The sequence below is a fragment of the Melozone crissalis genome, unplaced genomic scaffold (genome assembly GCF_028551555.1).
Source record: "Melozone crissalis strain CALT ecotype California unplaced genomic scaffold, PUWL_Pcris_2 ptg000017l_1, whole genome shotgun sequence".
NCBI lineage: Eukaryota > Metazoa > Chordata > Aves > Passeriformes > Passerellidae > Melozone > Melozone crissalis.
The window spans coordinates 1,810,814-1,826,381 of record NW_026535795.1 but is presented as its reverse complement, the minus strand read 5'-3'; the positions used below and the strand labels follow the sequence as shown (position 1 = coordinate 1,826,381).

The window sequence follows — 15,568 nt, the reverse complement described above, 5'->3', positions numbered from 1 at the left end:
CATGAATGTGCCAAAATAACTGTTGTATTAATATATCTGGCAGATCGCTTTTGTTTGATAGTCCCCAAATTATTGGTTTGCTCTGATATCTCTTGTGTGAAAACTATGAATGGCAGAGTCTTAATAATCATTAAGTGGTGGGGAAGGAAACGAAGTATGGGATGTTTATCCCTACCCAGTCTCTGGGGGTGTTGATTTGGAGTGGCCAGGTAAACAAGCAGCACTCTGATGTTGGGTTAAATTGCCCAAATAGATACTTTAGGGTATTAGCCCTGTTTAGAAAACAAACTCCTCAGGAGTGAGACGGAATTTTGCTGGCTAAAATATGCAGGAAGCATAAATCTCCTCCAATGCAGACAGCACGTACAAGATGTATGCAAAACTTAAATCTTACTGCACTTGAACACTGACATTATACTCCATGGCAATAGCTTACAGTACCAGCCCAAAGTAACCTCTTGATCAGTGGTTTAAATTATTCAAAAGTAGCATTTTTAATGGAGCTTAAGTGACACAGAGCCCTCATGCTGGCTTTGGCAGCAGAAAGTGTTTCCTAAAACATGAATATTTGCAGCAAACAAATGGGAAATCTTCCCCCAAATGGGGACTGAGCCCCATCCTCTCAATCAGCCAGAGGATGGCCACAAAGCCAAGGTGGCATCAGTGACAACCCACAGCACATCTTTAATTTTCACCATCTGACAAATTCATTTTCTGAATGTTATTCAAGTAATGAACACCTTGGAGAAAACCTGGATGTGCACATGGTTGTTCTGTGAACACAGGCAGAGCCTGAGTCTGCTGGAGGAATTGTTGGGAACAACTAAACAGAGCCCTCCTGGAAAAAAAACTGGTTAGAACAAAAAACTTCTGTTTGGACTTTTAGTTGATGTTCTGCATATTTATTTCAATCAAGAATATTCAAGTTTGTGAATCAAGTAAAATTAAAAATGCAAAAATGGTGTGGCATCTGAATATTACATTACATGTTATAAACATTGGTTGTGGCAACTGGTGTATCTTGCAGCAAAAAAATAGCAACACTAACGCAGCAGTATCCTACTAACAGGTCTTGGAAATATTAAGCTTGTAAAAAATCTCAATTAAGCAGTAACTCCCCCAGGTTATACGAGAACTTGCACTGAAGTCAGTGATGTTTATGGATTGACTTCCACCAACACGAAGCAAAATATAATCAAACATCTTAAAGATTAAAAAAGGAATGATGGAGAGAGAGGTTAAAATGATGTGACAAAAAAGGCCACTCACAGTAGCAAGTGTTTAAGTAAGTGTAAAATATTAAAATATTTTACAAAACTGAACATCCAAATATCAACAGAAGAATAACTGAACTTCTACATAGGAACTTTTCAGAGCTATTTGAAGATTCTCAAGGCTGTGTTTGAGATTATGAGAAACTTGGAATAATTGAGATTTTGCTAATTTGACTTTTGAATTTTCTTCTTTTTCCCCATCCAAATCAGATTTATTGGTGTGCTAGCACTGAGTGAGGTAATAACCTTTTGGGTTTCAGTGCTCTTTATCTGCTTTTTTCCATTCTCACTGCAAAGAGCAGCACTTAGTTCTTGCATTCCACACCGATGTGCAGTGGCTGTGAAATGATTTATTCTTAGGAACAAAAGAGAAATGGGCAAACAGCTATTTTGCAAATAACGAGCAGCAACATTTCTCTCTAGGGCAGTGTGGGTTTGCATTGACCAAGCTCTCTTCCTGAAAACGTTATAAAATGGATGTGTGCATGCGGGGGAGGAGCGGCGCAGCATACACGATGCATTTTATATTGTTTTCCTACTTTTACCAAAGCACGGAGCCTGACGGAGCCTCCTGGAAATGCTGAAATGAAAACTCACTATAGAGCATGCATACCTTAAGAGTTATTCTTCATCCACTTCTGCTACAAATTGTGAATGGTGTTCTGGTGACTTGCTGTGTGTTTTGCTTAGATGAAGTTTTACTGCATGTTTGCTCGCAAATGTCCGACAGCACAACTTACATTTGAACTTAGAGTCTGTGTCCTCTTCCCCAGCTATTGTTTCAGGAGATCTTTGAACTGAAACTCTGGAGATTTCTTGCTCTACCTTGGTTTGCTGCTCCACAGCCAGCCTGTTCATGTCTTTCATTTGGAAACCTAGGTGGGATTCTAAGTGGCTAATGTAAGTAGAGGGGGTTCGGAACTGAGATGCACAGTCGCTGCAATAAAAGACTGGATGTCCTTTGTCCATGTTTTTCAAAAACTTTGTTCCTCCGGTTTTCCTAAGTTGATACTTGACATTTGCCAGCCAGTGGCTGATGGTGGTCATCGACAGTCCAGTGAATTTGGAAATCTGCATGCGCTCTTGCGGGCCTAGATCTGATAATAAATATTTACCTTCAGATGTCTGGAAGAGGCTGGAAGCAAACTGAGCTTGCAAAATGAGCAGATGCTGAGGGTTCCAGTTTGACTGCCTGCCCTTCCTTTTATGCAGAGTGGAGACTTCCGTGGAGACGTCCTCGAAGCGTCGGACATCTATTTCCAACTTCATGGATGGGATCCTTGAGGATGCAGCAGGTTTTGGGGTGGTAGCTTTGGGAAGAACTTTGACCATGTCGGCGATGTCAGACAGAGCGTGCTTCTGAGGTGGAGAAGTACAAGACTGTGCTTGAGCTGACTCAGCTTTCTTGCCTTTGGATTTGGTCAGGTCAATAGGCTGATCATTGTTTTCAAACAAATAGTGCCTGGATACGCTTGCAGGCTTTGGTGGGGTTGGAGCAGGAGACAAAACTGGCTTCTCCATCATGTTTAGATTAGGTTTGTGGAACACGGAAATTGTGCTAGAGCTGGGGCTGCAGCTGGATTGAGGCTGTAAGGGCTCAGTGGCTTTGCCCAGGTGATTGTTCAGGACGGACTGCAGTGCGCTCAGGGGGTTCACACAGGGCAGCTCTGAGGAATGGTTGGCAGTGGCACAGCCATTACTGAGAGGAGCTGCTGGTGATTCTTTGAGGGCTGGCTTTTCTTTTCCACTGTCCTCTTTAATTTTGTCTTCTTCTTTCAAGGGACATGGTTCTGTCTTTTTTGGCTCCACAGAAGCTTCAGCTTTGAGGGGAGGTTCCCTCTCATTTTGGCTGAGCGAGGCTGGCTCAGCCTGGACAGTCTCCTTAGCATAGTCCTTATGCACCTCCTCCTTGTCCTCAGCCTCCTTCTTCACTTGAGTGCACTGGCTCACGTTTGCTGAGATGGGGACCAGAGGCATCACCTTCCACTTGGGTGCTATGGGCCTCAATTTATTGGTCATGGTTGGCCTGATTTGGAGCACCTGGGATCCCACAGGCAGGGACGGCTTGGCTGCCTCGGAGAGCTGGTAAGCTGCGTGGATGCTGGGATATGCACTCCAGCTGGGAGCTCCGTTCTGAGCTTTATTGATGGCTGTCGTGACAGTGTTCTCCAAGGACTTTAAAATGTCCCCACCACCCTTTGAACCATCTTCTAAATCTTCTTCTCGGAGGTACTGGTATTTCATTGTGGGATCCAGGGGTTTCTGAAGAGCGTCTTCGTACTCCTCAGTTTTCATTGCTTTCTCATCTTTGTTTGCATCATCAGCTTTATCTTTTTTACTTTCTTTTTTAAGTTCAGAGGCAGGGCCTATGCATTCTGCAGATGATTTACTGGTTGATTTTGAAACGGGGCTGTCACTGGCTGGTGCTTCAGACAGCGATTGCATTTTTTCCACAGCCAAAGGATCCAGAACAAGTTGCTTTCCTTTCTTTGAAGCTGAACTCGTGACTTTCAAGAAATGGCCAGTGACCATCATGTGGGTTGTGAGCTGCTGCAAGGTATCATGGGAGCTTCCACATTCCATACACTTCAAAATCTGGGATTTGCAGGCCTCGAACTGCCAGGTGTAGCTGGCCCCATTCTGGTACCCGTAGCGGTTGTTGGAGGAGAGCTGCAGGTTCGCGTTCTTCTGGGGAGAGAAGGTGTCTGAGAAAGACCCTGTCGTGGAGTCGGGGGAGCAAGGCCTGTTCACATCAAACACACGTTTCTTGGCTGGAGTGACCATTTTTGAAGAAATGGTTGGTACCGGCTCCTTCAAAGGCACTTTTTGGTAATGTTTTGTTTTTATCATATGAACACTCAGGTCTTGAAGGGAATCAAAAGAGTCACCACAGAACATACACTTCAGAACTTTTTGTGCATCTTCCTTGTCCATGTCCTGGAAGGCCCTTTTCCGGGGCTTGGAGTAGCTGGTAGGTCTGTGCTTGTCCTTTTTGTGGTTGTCATCCTGGTAGTGGCCTGTCTCGTTCATGTGGACCGTGAGCTCTACCAGGGTGTCGTAGGCAGCGCTGCACTGCCGGCAGCGGAACCGGCTGGCGCCCGTGAACACAGTCCCGCACATTTTGCTGCTCTGCCTGTAGAGCTGCACCGAGCTGAACAGGTTGGGCTTGGAGACAGGCCTGGAAGGTAAATTCTGCTGCAAGCTTTTGGACAGTGCGTCTTGGTGCCAATCGAAATCAGCTTTGTTCCCTCCGTTCCTGTTGTCGCAACTCCTCTTTTCAGAGTTGGACAACTTGAAACCCAGCCCCAAGCCTGTCCAGTAAGAGTCCGACAGGATGTTGGCATAGACTGCTGTCATTTTATCCATGCAATTGTGTGCTTCACTCTGGGCTTTGGGGGGGGCGCTGCTTTTGGGGTCCTGGGGCTCCCTGGAGCAGATGCTTTTGATATCTGCCACATGGTCACTACTGTCACTCAGCAGTGACTCGTTCTCTGCGTCCTGGTTGGATATGTGACTGACAGGGGAATTCTGGAAACTGAAGTTCCCTTTCTGCTCAGGACCCACTTCGTGCTCCTCATCCGTGCCAGTGTCATTGCTGCTCTGCAGCTGAGCAGTGGAGTTGTTGTCATCGTCATCTTCTTCCTCCTCCTTTATATCTTCCTCTTCCTTTAAATCTTCCTCTTGGACATAACCTGAAATGTAATGTCAATATATGAAATAACCTGTTAAAGGAGAACGTTACAGTTCCACTTTTCTGCTTTCACTATGTATTTTCTTTACTGGATTTTGTTTTAATCTATAACTATATTTTCTGTTAGTTCTGGAAGTGAAAAAAAGCCAAATGATGTCTCCTTTCTGTGAAGGTTGCTGCATTTTGTTGGCAGATGATCATAATTCTTTATAACTGCCAGAGATCCCGAGTTAATAATTTTCCTGTCATGGGAGTATAATTCTAACTGTCCTGTAATGGGACAGTTGGAAAATTCATATGTAAGAATTTAAAGTTTATACTAAAAGCTTCAATTCTATGAAATTGTTTTTAGGCTCAGTGAGAGAAGGGGTTGAATTTGCAAGGAAGAGAAGAAAAATAAGTGCCATAATCTTCCTGGTTCAGAGCATCATCTAGGTACAGTAACCTTTTGCCACTTGATCACCTAAAAATACACTTTAGGATGTACACAAATAATTTATATGTCAAAATACAACATCTGAAAGTGTTAATAGGCATAAATAAACCCTTTTTTAATAAAAGTAATGTACTGTGTACCATAAAAGCAAATTGTGCTTCAGTTAAGTTTTCCTTTGGAAGGTACATACAGTAATTTATTCCTCACAAGATCCTTTGTCCTTCTCTAGGAAAAGCAGAAGTATCAGACAGCTGCACATCCCCCACAATATGGATAAAATTTGCTGCTTAATTAGGCATTGACATGTTTACTATAACCTTTACAGAAGAGTAACTTGTGCTGAGGAATTATCTTTTTTTTTTGGTGTCTGTGTAAGATACTGACACAATCTCATGAAAGTGGGAGAAATAACCAGTTCCATAATCTCCAGAGGGTCTACAGGGAAGGCAGAGAGGGATTCTCCATCAGGAGCTGTAGTGACACACAAGGAGGAATGGCTTCAAACTGACAGAGAGGAGGTTTAGATTGGATATATGGAAGAAATTCTGCCCTGTGAGGGTGGGGACAATCTGGCACAGGTGCCCAGAGAAGCTGTGGCTGCCCCATGATCCCTGGCAGTGCCCAAGGCCAGGCTGGATGGGGCTTGGAGCAGGCTGGGAGAGCAGAAAGTGTCACCCATGGCAGCGGTGGCACTGGATTCTGTGACTCTGTGCAGAAAGCGCCATCAAAATTTCACAAAACCATCAGTCACATCTGTTTTAATGGTTTAGGGGTTTGGGCAGCTTTAAAAACACATTTCAGTGTCCTCCCTGTAAAAGCATTTCTGTTTATGTAAATGATTTAAATTGCTGTGGGCATTTTAAGGACAGTGGAGACCAGTTCTGCAAGACAACCTCGGCTACAAGAGATGCTCGTGTTCTTCCAACAGGGCTTTTTAGTAAGATTTCATTGGACATGAAGGGATGGAGCTGGTTAACAGAAATAACATTAATTTAAGTGGACTTTGCATTATTTATTTTAGAAGTAAAGAGTGTCTTATATCTGTACACCCACATGCTTTAAATGCAGAGTCTGTAATAAGAAGCATAAATTTTGCACGTCACACTGATGTCCATGTAATAAATTGTTGAGTGACCTGTTCTCTTCCCACCAGTTCTCCCCCAGGCTTATTCTGACATTCCAAACCTCTGAGATCCTCATATGTAACTGTGTTACAGGGAAGAAATAATATGAGAGAAATCCAAACTCAGTAACTGGATTAATTCTTCCTCCCTTTCCTAGATGAGAATTTTTCCCACACAAAGTAAACAGGCCCAGGCAGATATAAGATGGGAAAAGTGCAGTCCTGAAGAAGTGGGAGACTGAAATGTCACTATCATTAAGAATTGACAAAACTCAGGAGCTTTAAAGCATTGAATGGAAGCAATTTTTTAGCTTCCTAAATGGAAATGCCACTTGGTTTAGTGCTGATTGACCTCAAGACAATGTATGTAAAAATCATGACATCAGTAAGGATAATAATATGGATAATAACAAAAAATATAATTCCAAATTATTTGGTTTCTTAATTCCTCTCTGTGTCTTTGTGATTGGATTCATGGCAACCTCAGAATCCTCCTTCTCTAGGATGAGAGCTGCAATAAACAGCTGGCTCTTCATTCTTCAAAAAGGAAATTTTCTTAGCCATTTCTGGAATATTTCCACAGAGGAGCTAAAATAAACCAGGTCCAGTTCACGCACCTGCAAGAACTGGGTTTAAACCCACCCTTGGAGCTGGGACCTTTCCCTGCAGAGAGCACCAAGCCAGGCCCCCAGGGGGTGAATCCAGGACTACCCTGGAGTGGCACCACGTTATCCATCACTCCTGACCTGAACTGGGGAGTGTCAATACAGCTTTTTGTCAAAAGTGTTCATTCTCACTGTTAACTTTTCCACCAGCGGATACTATTTTTACTCAAATTTGCTCTTTTTCCATGTAGAGAAACATTTATTAAAACACATATGCATATATATACACGTTTCTTTCCAAGACTGGAAAATTTATTTTCTGCCAAGAGAAGGGACAGTGAATCATTGTCCAGAACAACTCTGCTAATCCATGTAAAACCCATGGCACCACCTGCACTTCTTCAGCCATACACATTCCAGTTTTCCTTGAAACAACATCATCAGGAAAGCAATCTCACAGTGCTAGAAGGTGATCTTGTTTCCTCCTTGTCTGGCTTCAGCTCAAACATCTTTTTGTGTTTGGCAGAAGCTGTTTCTTTCTCTGAAAGGTTCCAAGCAGATAATGGATAATGACCACTTCTCATTCCTCCTTCTCCAAGATGTCGAACTGCATTAAGCACCCACAGACAAATCTTAACCTGGCTCTTTGTAGGAGTTCAGAGCTACAGTTTCATGCCATCTGAAAATCAACTGAAGAGAGAAATGGGCAGCTGGGGGAGAAATAGTTCCCTGCTCCATTGCATAACTCTTTATCAAAGACATTTTGGAATTTAACGGGATTAAAACGAATGGAACACTTTAGAAAAGCAATGGAATTCTATGGAAAGAACTCTCAAAATACAAAATTTGCCATAAAGGAGTGAATTATAGAATTTCAGAGTTCTTAAGGCTATGTTCAAAATTTCTGTACTACAAAAATAACTTCCTGTTAAGTTCTCCAAGGTGGAAAGAAAACACAGGGAAAGATTCCTGAATGTGGCCCAGAGAGCACCTGGCTCTGAATGATGGATGGAAGGGACAAAGGGACATCTCTGTCACCTGGCCTGAAAGTCCCGGTATTCAGTTTTAGTTCCAAAGCCAGCTGCAGCCTGGGGAAGGTTTTGGACATCCTCAGAAAAGGCTGAAGATGCTCAGTTGTCTCTTTGCTGGGAGGCCAATTCATTAATTTAAATAATGGGGCATTTTTTGCAGCTTTTGTTGCTGTTACTATTTACCATCACACCCACTCTCAGTTTGCAGTGGCTCAGCGTGGATCACCACCATGGTGATGAATTTTGTGCCCAAAACAACTTGGCACCTCAAAGGAGGGATTTTTCCCAATACTCCTTTGAGGTTTTTTCCTCTAGAAATTCATTTTTCAAGTAGTTACAGCAGCTGATACCAAGGCATGAATTCCTGCCTCTTGCAGAGTAGGAGAAGGAACACCCACCACCCTCCACTGCAGGAGGACAGGAGCAGCTTCTGCAGGAGCAAGGAAAAGAGTGGCTTCCACTCTGACTGAATCCTAACACACAAAGGCAATTCCATGAAGCCATAACTATTATTTATATACAATGCTGAAATGAAGCAATTTGGGGCTTTCATTTTGTTGTTCTTTAATTAGAGTTGTATTATAAAGTTTTCTATTAAATATCCAATTTCCTACTGGTTAAGAAGGCAAAACACCCCCGAGTTTCAGTGGGCTCTTAGCAGCAAACCAGAACAGATTATGTCCCTTACACTTCATCCTGCACAGTTATGAGCCAAATGATCAGTGGCTGGAGGGAACTGCTTGTGAGTGACCCATAAACTCAAAAACAATCATAAAGCAGAAAAAAAAACCCAACACAAGCAAAAAGAGAGGGGAGCTGATGTGAGCTGCTGAGCTGAGTGCAGAGGAGGGAAGGAATTATTGTGGAGGTTTTTCTTGAATATTTTTCCTTAAGGATAACATTGTTTGCATAGCAGTTATTGAATAAAAAACAGCAAGACATCCTTTCAGTCAGTTTGAATCCATTCCATGCCAGGTCCTGGCTGCTGCAGGAAAGGATTCCACCATGGCTGGAGCCAGGAGCTCCAGTTCCTCACAGAGGGCTCTGGGTGTCATCATTTGCCTCTTGTTAAAAATATTTCCTACAAACTCCTGGAACTGACAATGCCATTTTTACAACCAGTTGATGGTGTTTGATGATCCCCAGATTGTATTTCCAACTAAGATGCTCCTAAAGAAGGTTGTGATTGCAACAAGCTCAACCTCCTCCTTGCCCCAACCACCCCAGCTCCCTCCCTCACACCACACTCCTGTCCTGGCCTCAGCAGGTGAGGTTTGGGGCAGGTATCACACACCCCAGGTGAGGTTTGGGGCAGGTATCACACACCCCAGGTGAGGTTTGGGGCAGGTGTCATAGCCTTACACCCCAGGTGAGGTTTGGGGCAGGTGTCACACACCCCAGGTGAGGTTTGGGGCAGGTGTCACACACCCCAGGTGAGGTTTGGGGCAGGTGTCATAGCCTTACACCCCAGGTGAGGTTTGGGGCAGGTGTCACACACCCCAGGTGAGGTTTGGGACAGATGTCATAGCCTTACACCCCAGGTGAGGTTTGGGGCAGGTGTCACACACCCCAGGTGAGGTTTGGGACAGATGTCATAGCCTTACACCCCAGGTGAGGTTTGGGGCAGGTGTCACACACCCCAGGTGAGGTTTGGGACAGATGTCATAGCCTTACACCCCAGGTGAGGTTTGGGGCAGGTGTCACACACCCCAGGTGAGGTTTGGGACAGATGTCATAGCCTTACACCCCAGGTGAGGTTTGGGGCAGGTGTCACACATCCCAGGTGAGGTTTGGGGCAGGTGTCACACACCCCAGGTGAGGTTTGGGGCAGGTGTCACACACCCCAGGTGAGGTTTGTCACACCGCCACACATCCCCATCCCTGTGAGCCCCACTCAGCTCCTGGGGCAGGCACAAGGGCTGCTCTCCAAGATGCAGCATGGCCTGGAAAATTCAAGGCAGACAGTAGCAGCAAATATGCTTTCCTCATTAGTCACTTTAATTGCACCACTGTAAATCACTTTGCTGATGAAAAGAGAAGCCTGAAACTTTTGTCTCCCTTTGCCTTTCTTCTGTTTTCTCTTGTCCTATTTATTGTTGTAGAAAACAGCAGAGTGGCTTTGTAAATTTATAGATTACTTCATTTAAAATCCAACTTTCAAATTATGTTTTCCTTCTTTCATTATCCTGGGTTGCCCTAAGTACCAATCTAAATTTCTTTCAATGGCATGAGCTACCAATCAGAATCACAAAAAAATATATATCTATAGAAATTGAAATTGTAATGAGTCTTACCAGTGTATTGCTAGCACTTTGGTTCATTTGATATGAACTTTGTTTTTTTAAAGTACCACATGGTAAGGCTTTGAAACTTCAGTTTGTAAAAAAAACTGTAACAGCCTTACAGCCTTTGAAGTCACTACTGATATAACTCTGAACAGATCCATTCAAGTTCAACTAACATCAGACAAATGTTTAGTGTATCAGAGGAAGCCACAAAAGCAAGGATTTCATCAATATTTCACAACAGCCTCAGGGAAACTGTAGATTGCAATGCTGTAGGGCAGCTAATGGAATTACACACAAGGGTTTTGTACATTTAAAATAAGCAGCTACTAAAAAAATTACCCTTCAGTTTGATAGAAACTGTATAAAACTGCAGATGGGAAACAATTAAATAGCTACCAACATTTATCCATGTCAGCCTGATAGGTCATTTAATAACAGGTATTTCTTTCTTCCTTTCTTTTTTTTCCTGGTAGGGCAATAATAAAGATTAACATTTATGAAAAGTAGCATAAAATATAGTGCAGCCAAATGAATAATTAAAGATGCTTCTGAAGAATTTGTTTGCTATTGTATGGCCGTGAAGACTGCTCTCCAGTAATGAAGTACATTTATATTAACTGCAATTATAAATAGAAAGAAGATGAGGATTATGTTTATGGACACTTGCTTGTTATCCTAAAAAAAAAAAAAAATTAATTCTTTGGCTTGTTTGTATTGAATCCATGGCTTATCTCATGTTCAGCACATTCTCCTGGAAAAGAGCTGGGCCTGGCTTGGAGCAGGTGCAGGAGGACACAGGACACACAATAAACCCTGAGAGATCAACAACCAACACTTCCCTGGAGAGGCTCCTGGGCAGAGAGGAGAATTCAGCCCTGAAAGCACAAGGTTTAGTCTAAAATCAGATCCAAGGTTTAGTCTAAGAACAGATCCACAGAATCATGTTCCTCTTCATTGCTATACTCAGTGTGCAAAGAGCTTGCAGAACCAGCCATTCACAGCTGGGTTTGGGGGTTTAGCTTGGGAAATGGCTGTTTTTGTTAATAACTGATCAATAGAGTGATGGAGAGACAAATGATCCGATTACTGTTGTGAAAAGGCTGATCATTGCTTGGCCAAGCCAACTCAAAACAGACCAGCTTGGCTAAGTCCAACAGAGCTCATGGAGAAGTTAAGACCCAGCTCAAGAGAGCTCCTAAATGTTTGTCTGTTTTGGGGTGAGAGCAGCAAGTATTACAGAAAATCCAGAGTTTCCTGAGGACTCAGCGTGGTGATCCAGTGATGGTTAGAGATGGAGCCAGCAGCACTTCCCCCTGTTTTATTAAAGCTCAGAATTCCTGCCCAGCTGCATAAAGACAAACCCCTTGCCATAAAGCATTGCCCAGAACCTTCTATCCGACTTGATTTTAGAAAATATTAATATTACTTTTAATAATATTTAATAAGTTTTAAAATCATGCTACTATAACATTTGTCTAAAGAGCAGTGGGCCTTTGGATTTTGCTTTTGGATATTCAGTTCCAGTGCAGCTCCAGTAAGATCTGCTTTAAGCCAGACCTGCCAGTAATTCTCATAAATCTGTGCTGGTTACTCAGAGCTGGTTAAATGCTGCAGCATCATTTCTCTCTCAACATCTCTTTAGATAAGGTACATAAGTAGAAAGTGGGAGTATAATGAAATCTGTCTTCCTCATTTGCCTGCTTTGTTTTGATCTTGCATTCCAGGCAATAAAAAACTGCAAATAATTTTGAAGTGTGATTTTTCCCTTGCTGGGATCATGGTGTTAAAGGAAGAATACACAGAGCATCAAGTGGCTGATTTCCCTCTTTATTTCCCTTCCTGGAACATCCTGCTGCATGTGGTGGTCCAAATGAATACCCTGCTTCTTTGGTGACAAATATGATGGCCAGCAAACATTGACTTTTGACCATTAGGCTTGCCTGCACTTATAGCCACATCACCATCAGAGCACTAAGGCAGCATGAAGGTCATTACCCCGACAGCATCTTCCTTCCACCAACTTCCCAGAGATGTAAGCAATAAGCACTTGCAAGAGATTGATATGATACTTTGTGAGTAATTTGGATGAACTATAACACTAACCCAGTAAAGTATTATAATTTTAAATGTGTCCAGAAAATAATTGAAATTCTGGTTTAGCTTCATCATAATGCACAGTGCTGGGTATATTTAACAGCTGACTAGTTTAGCATGAATATTGCTTTACAAATGAGGTCATATTGTTTTTAAGAAACAATATTGCTATCAAACATGTTTAGGAGGAAAAGCAAGAGATTATGAGTACACTTTTAACCTTTCTGTCTCTTTCTATATCTGTTTACTATGGTGATTTAGGTGCTCGGTGTTGTTTGAAGGCAAACATAGAAGGTTCTGGCATTTAAAAGAGATCCAGTAATGAGCAACTGGCAGTCAGATTCTTTCTTATTATTACTCTGTCACAAAATCTCTGTTCTACATCACTCCATCTTTGCAGCACCAGTCAGAGATGAGAAAGGTCAGAACATCTCCTTCAGACGTGCAGACAGAGCAGCCAAGAGCCAGAAGCCAGCCCGGGCTGTGGGGAGAGCAGAGCCACAGGTAACAAACACAGGTAACAAACTGAGTTTCACTGCAGCCAAGCTTCTCCTCCTGCAGGCACTGCATGGGCAGAGAGGGATCACACCACTGCTGTCCCCTCTGCAGAAGGAGGGATACCTAAACAAGCCGTCCAAAACAGCATTTTACACAAAATATGGACAGTTTCCATTCACCTCCACGATATTTGGGTATTTCTCTGCCAGGCAAGGGGCACACAGAGGGTCAGATCCTGATTTTCCTGTCTTGCTGCAGCCAACAGAGCCAAAGCTGCAGCAACTGGGAGAAGAATCAGCCTGTGATCCTTTGAAATCCCTTTCAAAATAGGAAAATTTTTAAGGTCCTGCCTGAAATATTCTCTCTGAGAGGCACAACCTCAGGTGGCTCTGGGAGCACGAACTTGCAACCAGTTTTGCCTGGAATTAGGGGGAATCAGCTCCTATCACCCTCTTGATTACCAATGTAAACACACTGCGTGTTTATTATTCCCTCTGTTATTTCATCATTTATTTATTTGATTTATTTATTTGCTCTTTTGTTATTTACTGCCTCCAACAGCAGCACTGCCCTGCCAAAATCTTCGACCAACATGGAATAAAATTCTTCCATCCCCCAAAATCTCCCTGCTTTGATTCACTCCAGCATTTTCCTCTCTCTTTCCACCCAACTCTGAGATGCTGCCCCACAGTTTCCTTGCAGATATAAAGACCTTTTAATAGTAAGAATTCTAATAATTCTCAGTAGTAAACTTAGTACTGTTGGCACTGCTCTGCAAAGAAACTTGTGCAAAACAAATCAATCCATGTCAAAAGGAAAAACGTCCAGCTGATATGGAAATAAACACAGTGTCCAAGTATCTATCAAGATTCATAAAATAACGGAAATTTCAAGGGAAGAAAAAAAAATCACAGAAACCCAAATATGAAGCTGTGTTCTTTTAAATTGGGTCTCAAATGATCCAAGGAAGGGTTGAGAGCCAGGGCCAGTGCACAGATCATTTACAGATCATAATCACCCCAGTCTCAGTCTGCATTCCTGCCCTGTCCTAAGTGATATCTGACATTTATCACTTGGGACAGAGCATGAAAAAAGAGGCAGCAACAACAGGAGGCTGCAGCTGCACTGGCTCAGCTTTTCCTGAATCCCAGCAAGAAATAACAACTCTGAGTTATGGGCAAAAACCCCAGAAATCAGAGAGGTCATTACTGACAGAAACAACGTGTCCAGCACAGGTACCATGATGTCACCACCGCTGAAGAGAGGGACCTCAGAGGATACAAAAAAGCCATTTGTTATTTCCATCAGAAGTGGATCTGAGGCCTGCAGGAGGTCACAAACCACTCCAGTGATCAAAAATCCAGACTGAAGTCCTGAAAAGCTGAAAGGATGGATTAACTATGACCCAACTCTCTACTACCCAGCTCTATAACAGAGGAACAAAACTTCATACAAAACTTCATGAATTGCCCCACTTTTTTTTTGTTTTTTTCTGAAGCCTCTCAGACTTGGAAGGAAATGCAGCAGAGGGCATCTGACCTCTACCAAATTGCTCAGAATACTGACTTTGAATGATGAATTGCTGCTGCAGGCAAGTCCAAATATATTTTTAAAAAGCCATTTAAAAAGGGCTATTTAAAAATGTTTACAGAATTAAAATACAGTTATTATTGTTGTAGTAATCCCAAGGGTAAGTGCACAATTTCCAAGTGATTAAATCCACACAAAAAGCTAATTTCTCCATTTTTGTTTTAATTTCTCCCTCTTCCATTTCATCAGCATTCAACTGGGACACCAGCCCTGGAGGTCTGCCCTTGGGCAGGGGAGCAAATGGGCCTGGGTGTTTATTGGGGCATCATTTTCTGTCTGTGTGGCATCATTGATTTCCTGGGGAAGGGCCCAAGCCAGGTCAGGATCAGCTCTTTGAGCAGCCAATCCATCAGGTGGGAGCAGGTGGCATAAGGAATGGCTGGAAAAGGAGGAAAAGCTGAAATGGATGGAAGTGGGAAAGTAATAAGAAAGTGATCAGTGAAAGTAGAAGCAGAAGGAAATAAATCAATCAAAGCAGTGCAGGGCAGAGCTCGCTCTGAGAGGGTTCCCTTCAGCGTGAGCAGGGCTTTAACCTCCACAGCAACACAGAAATCTGAAAGGTTTTCCCTCAGAATTCTCCTGGGAACCAGGAGGATGAGCAGAGCAGGGTTTTTGGAGAGAATTAGAGAGAAAGCCCAGCCTGCTTTCTGAGAGATGCAGGGAGAGGCTGGGACAAGGAACATTACAGGGAATTCTGGACATTGCATTTCCATCCATGTTCCAACTGTGTTTGTTCTGTGGGAATGTGGCACAGGATCTGCACTCAGATTTTAAACAGACCCCTGGAGCAATAACTGAAATAAGAAATAGAGTGGGAAGTGCACAGTGTTCTAATAAAAGACTCACACACTAACTGGACCTCCTGAACAGAAACCCACCCAATCATTTTATTGAGGCTGGGTTCAAACCAGGAAAATCCATTTGCTACCAAAAATCTG

General features: G+C 43.0%; 1 protein-coding gene across 4 annotated transcripts in view; it reads right to left on the bottom strand.

Annotated features, from left to right (window-relative positions):
* The window catches only part of TSHZ2 (teashirt zinc finger homeobox 2), a 204,482-nt gene that overhangs the window by 71,729 nt on the left and 117,185 nt on the right, over positions 1-15,568 (bottom strand). Inside the window, exon 2 of one of the 4 annotated variants that reach the window (XM_054274677.1) lies at positions 1,888-4,966. In XM_054274677.1, coding sequence (XP_054130652.1) covers positions 1,896-4,966 — 3,071 coding nt within the window. In that variant the 3' untranslated portion in view covers positions 1,888-1,895. Of the gene's footprint in view, positions 1-928; positions 4,967-15,568 lie in introns of those variants that run through there. The other 3 variants (XM_054274678.1, XM_054274679.1, XM_054274676.1) reach the window with 3 other exon arrangements.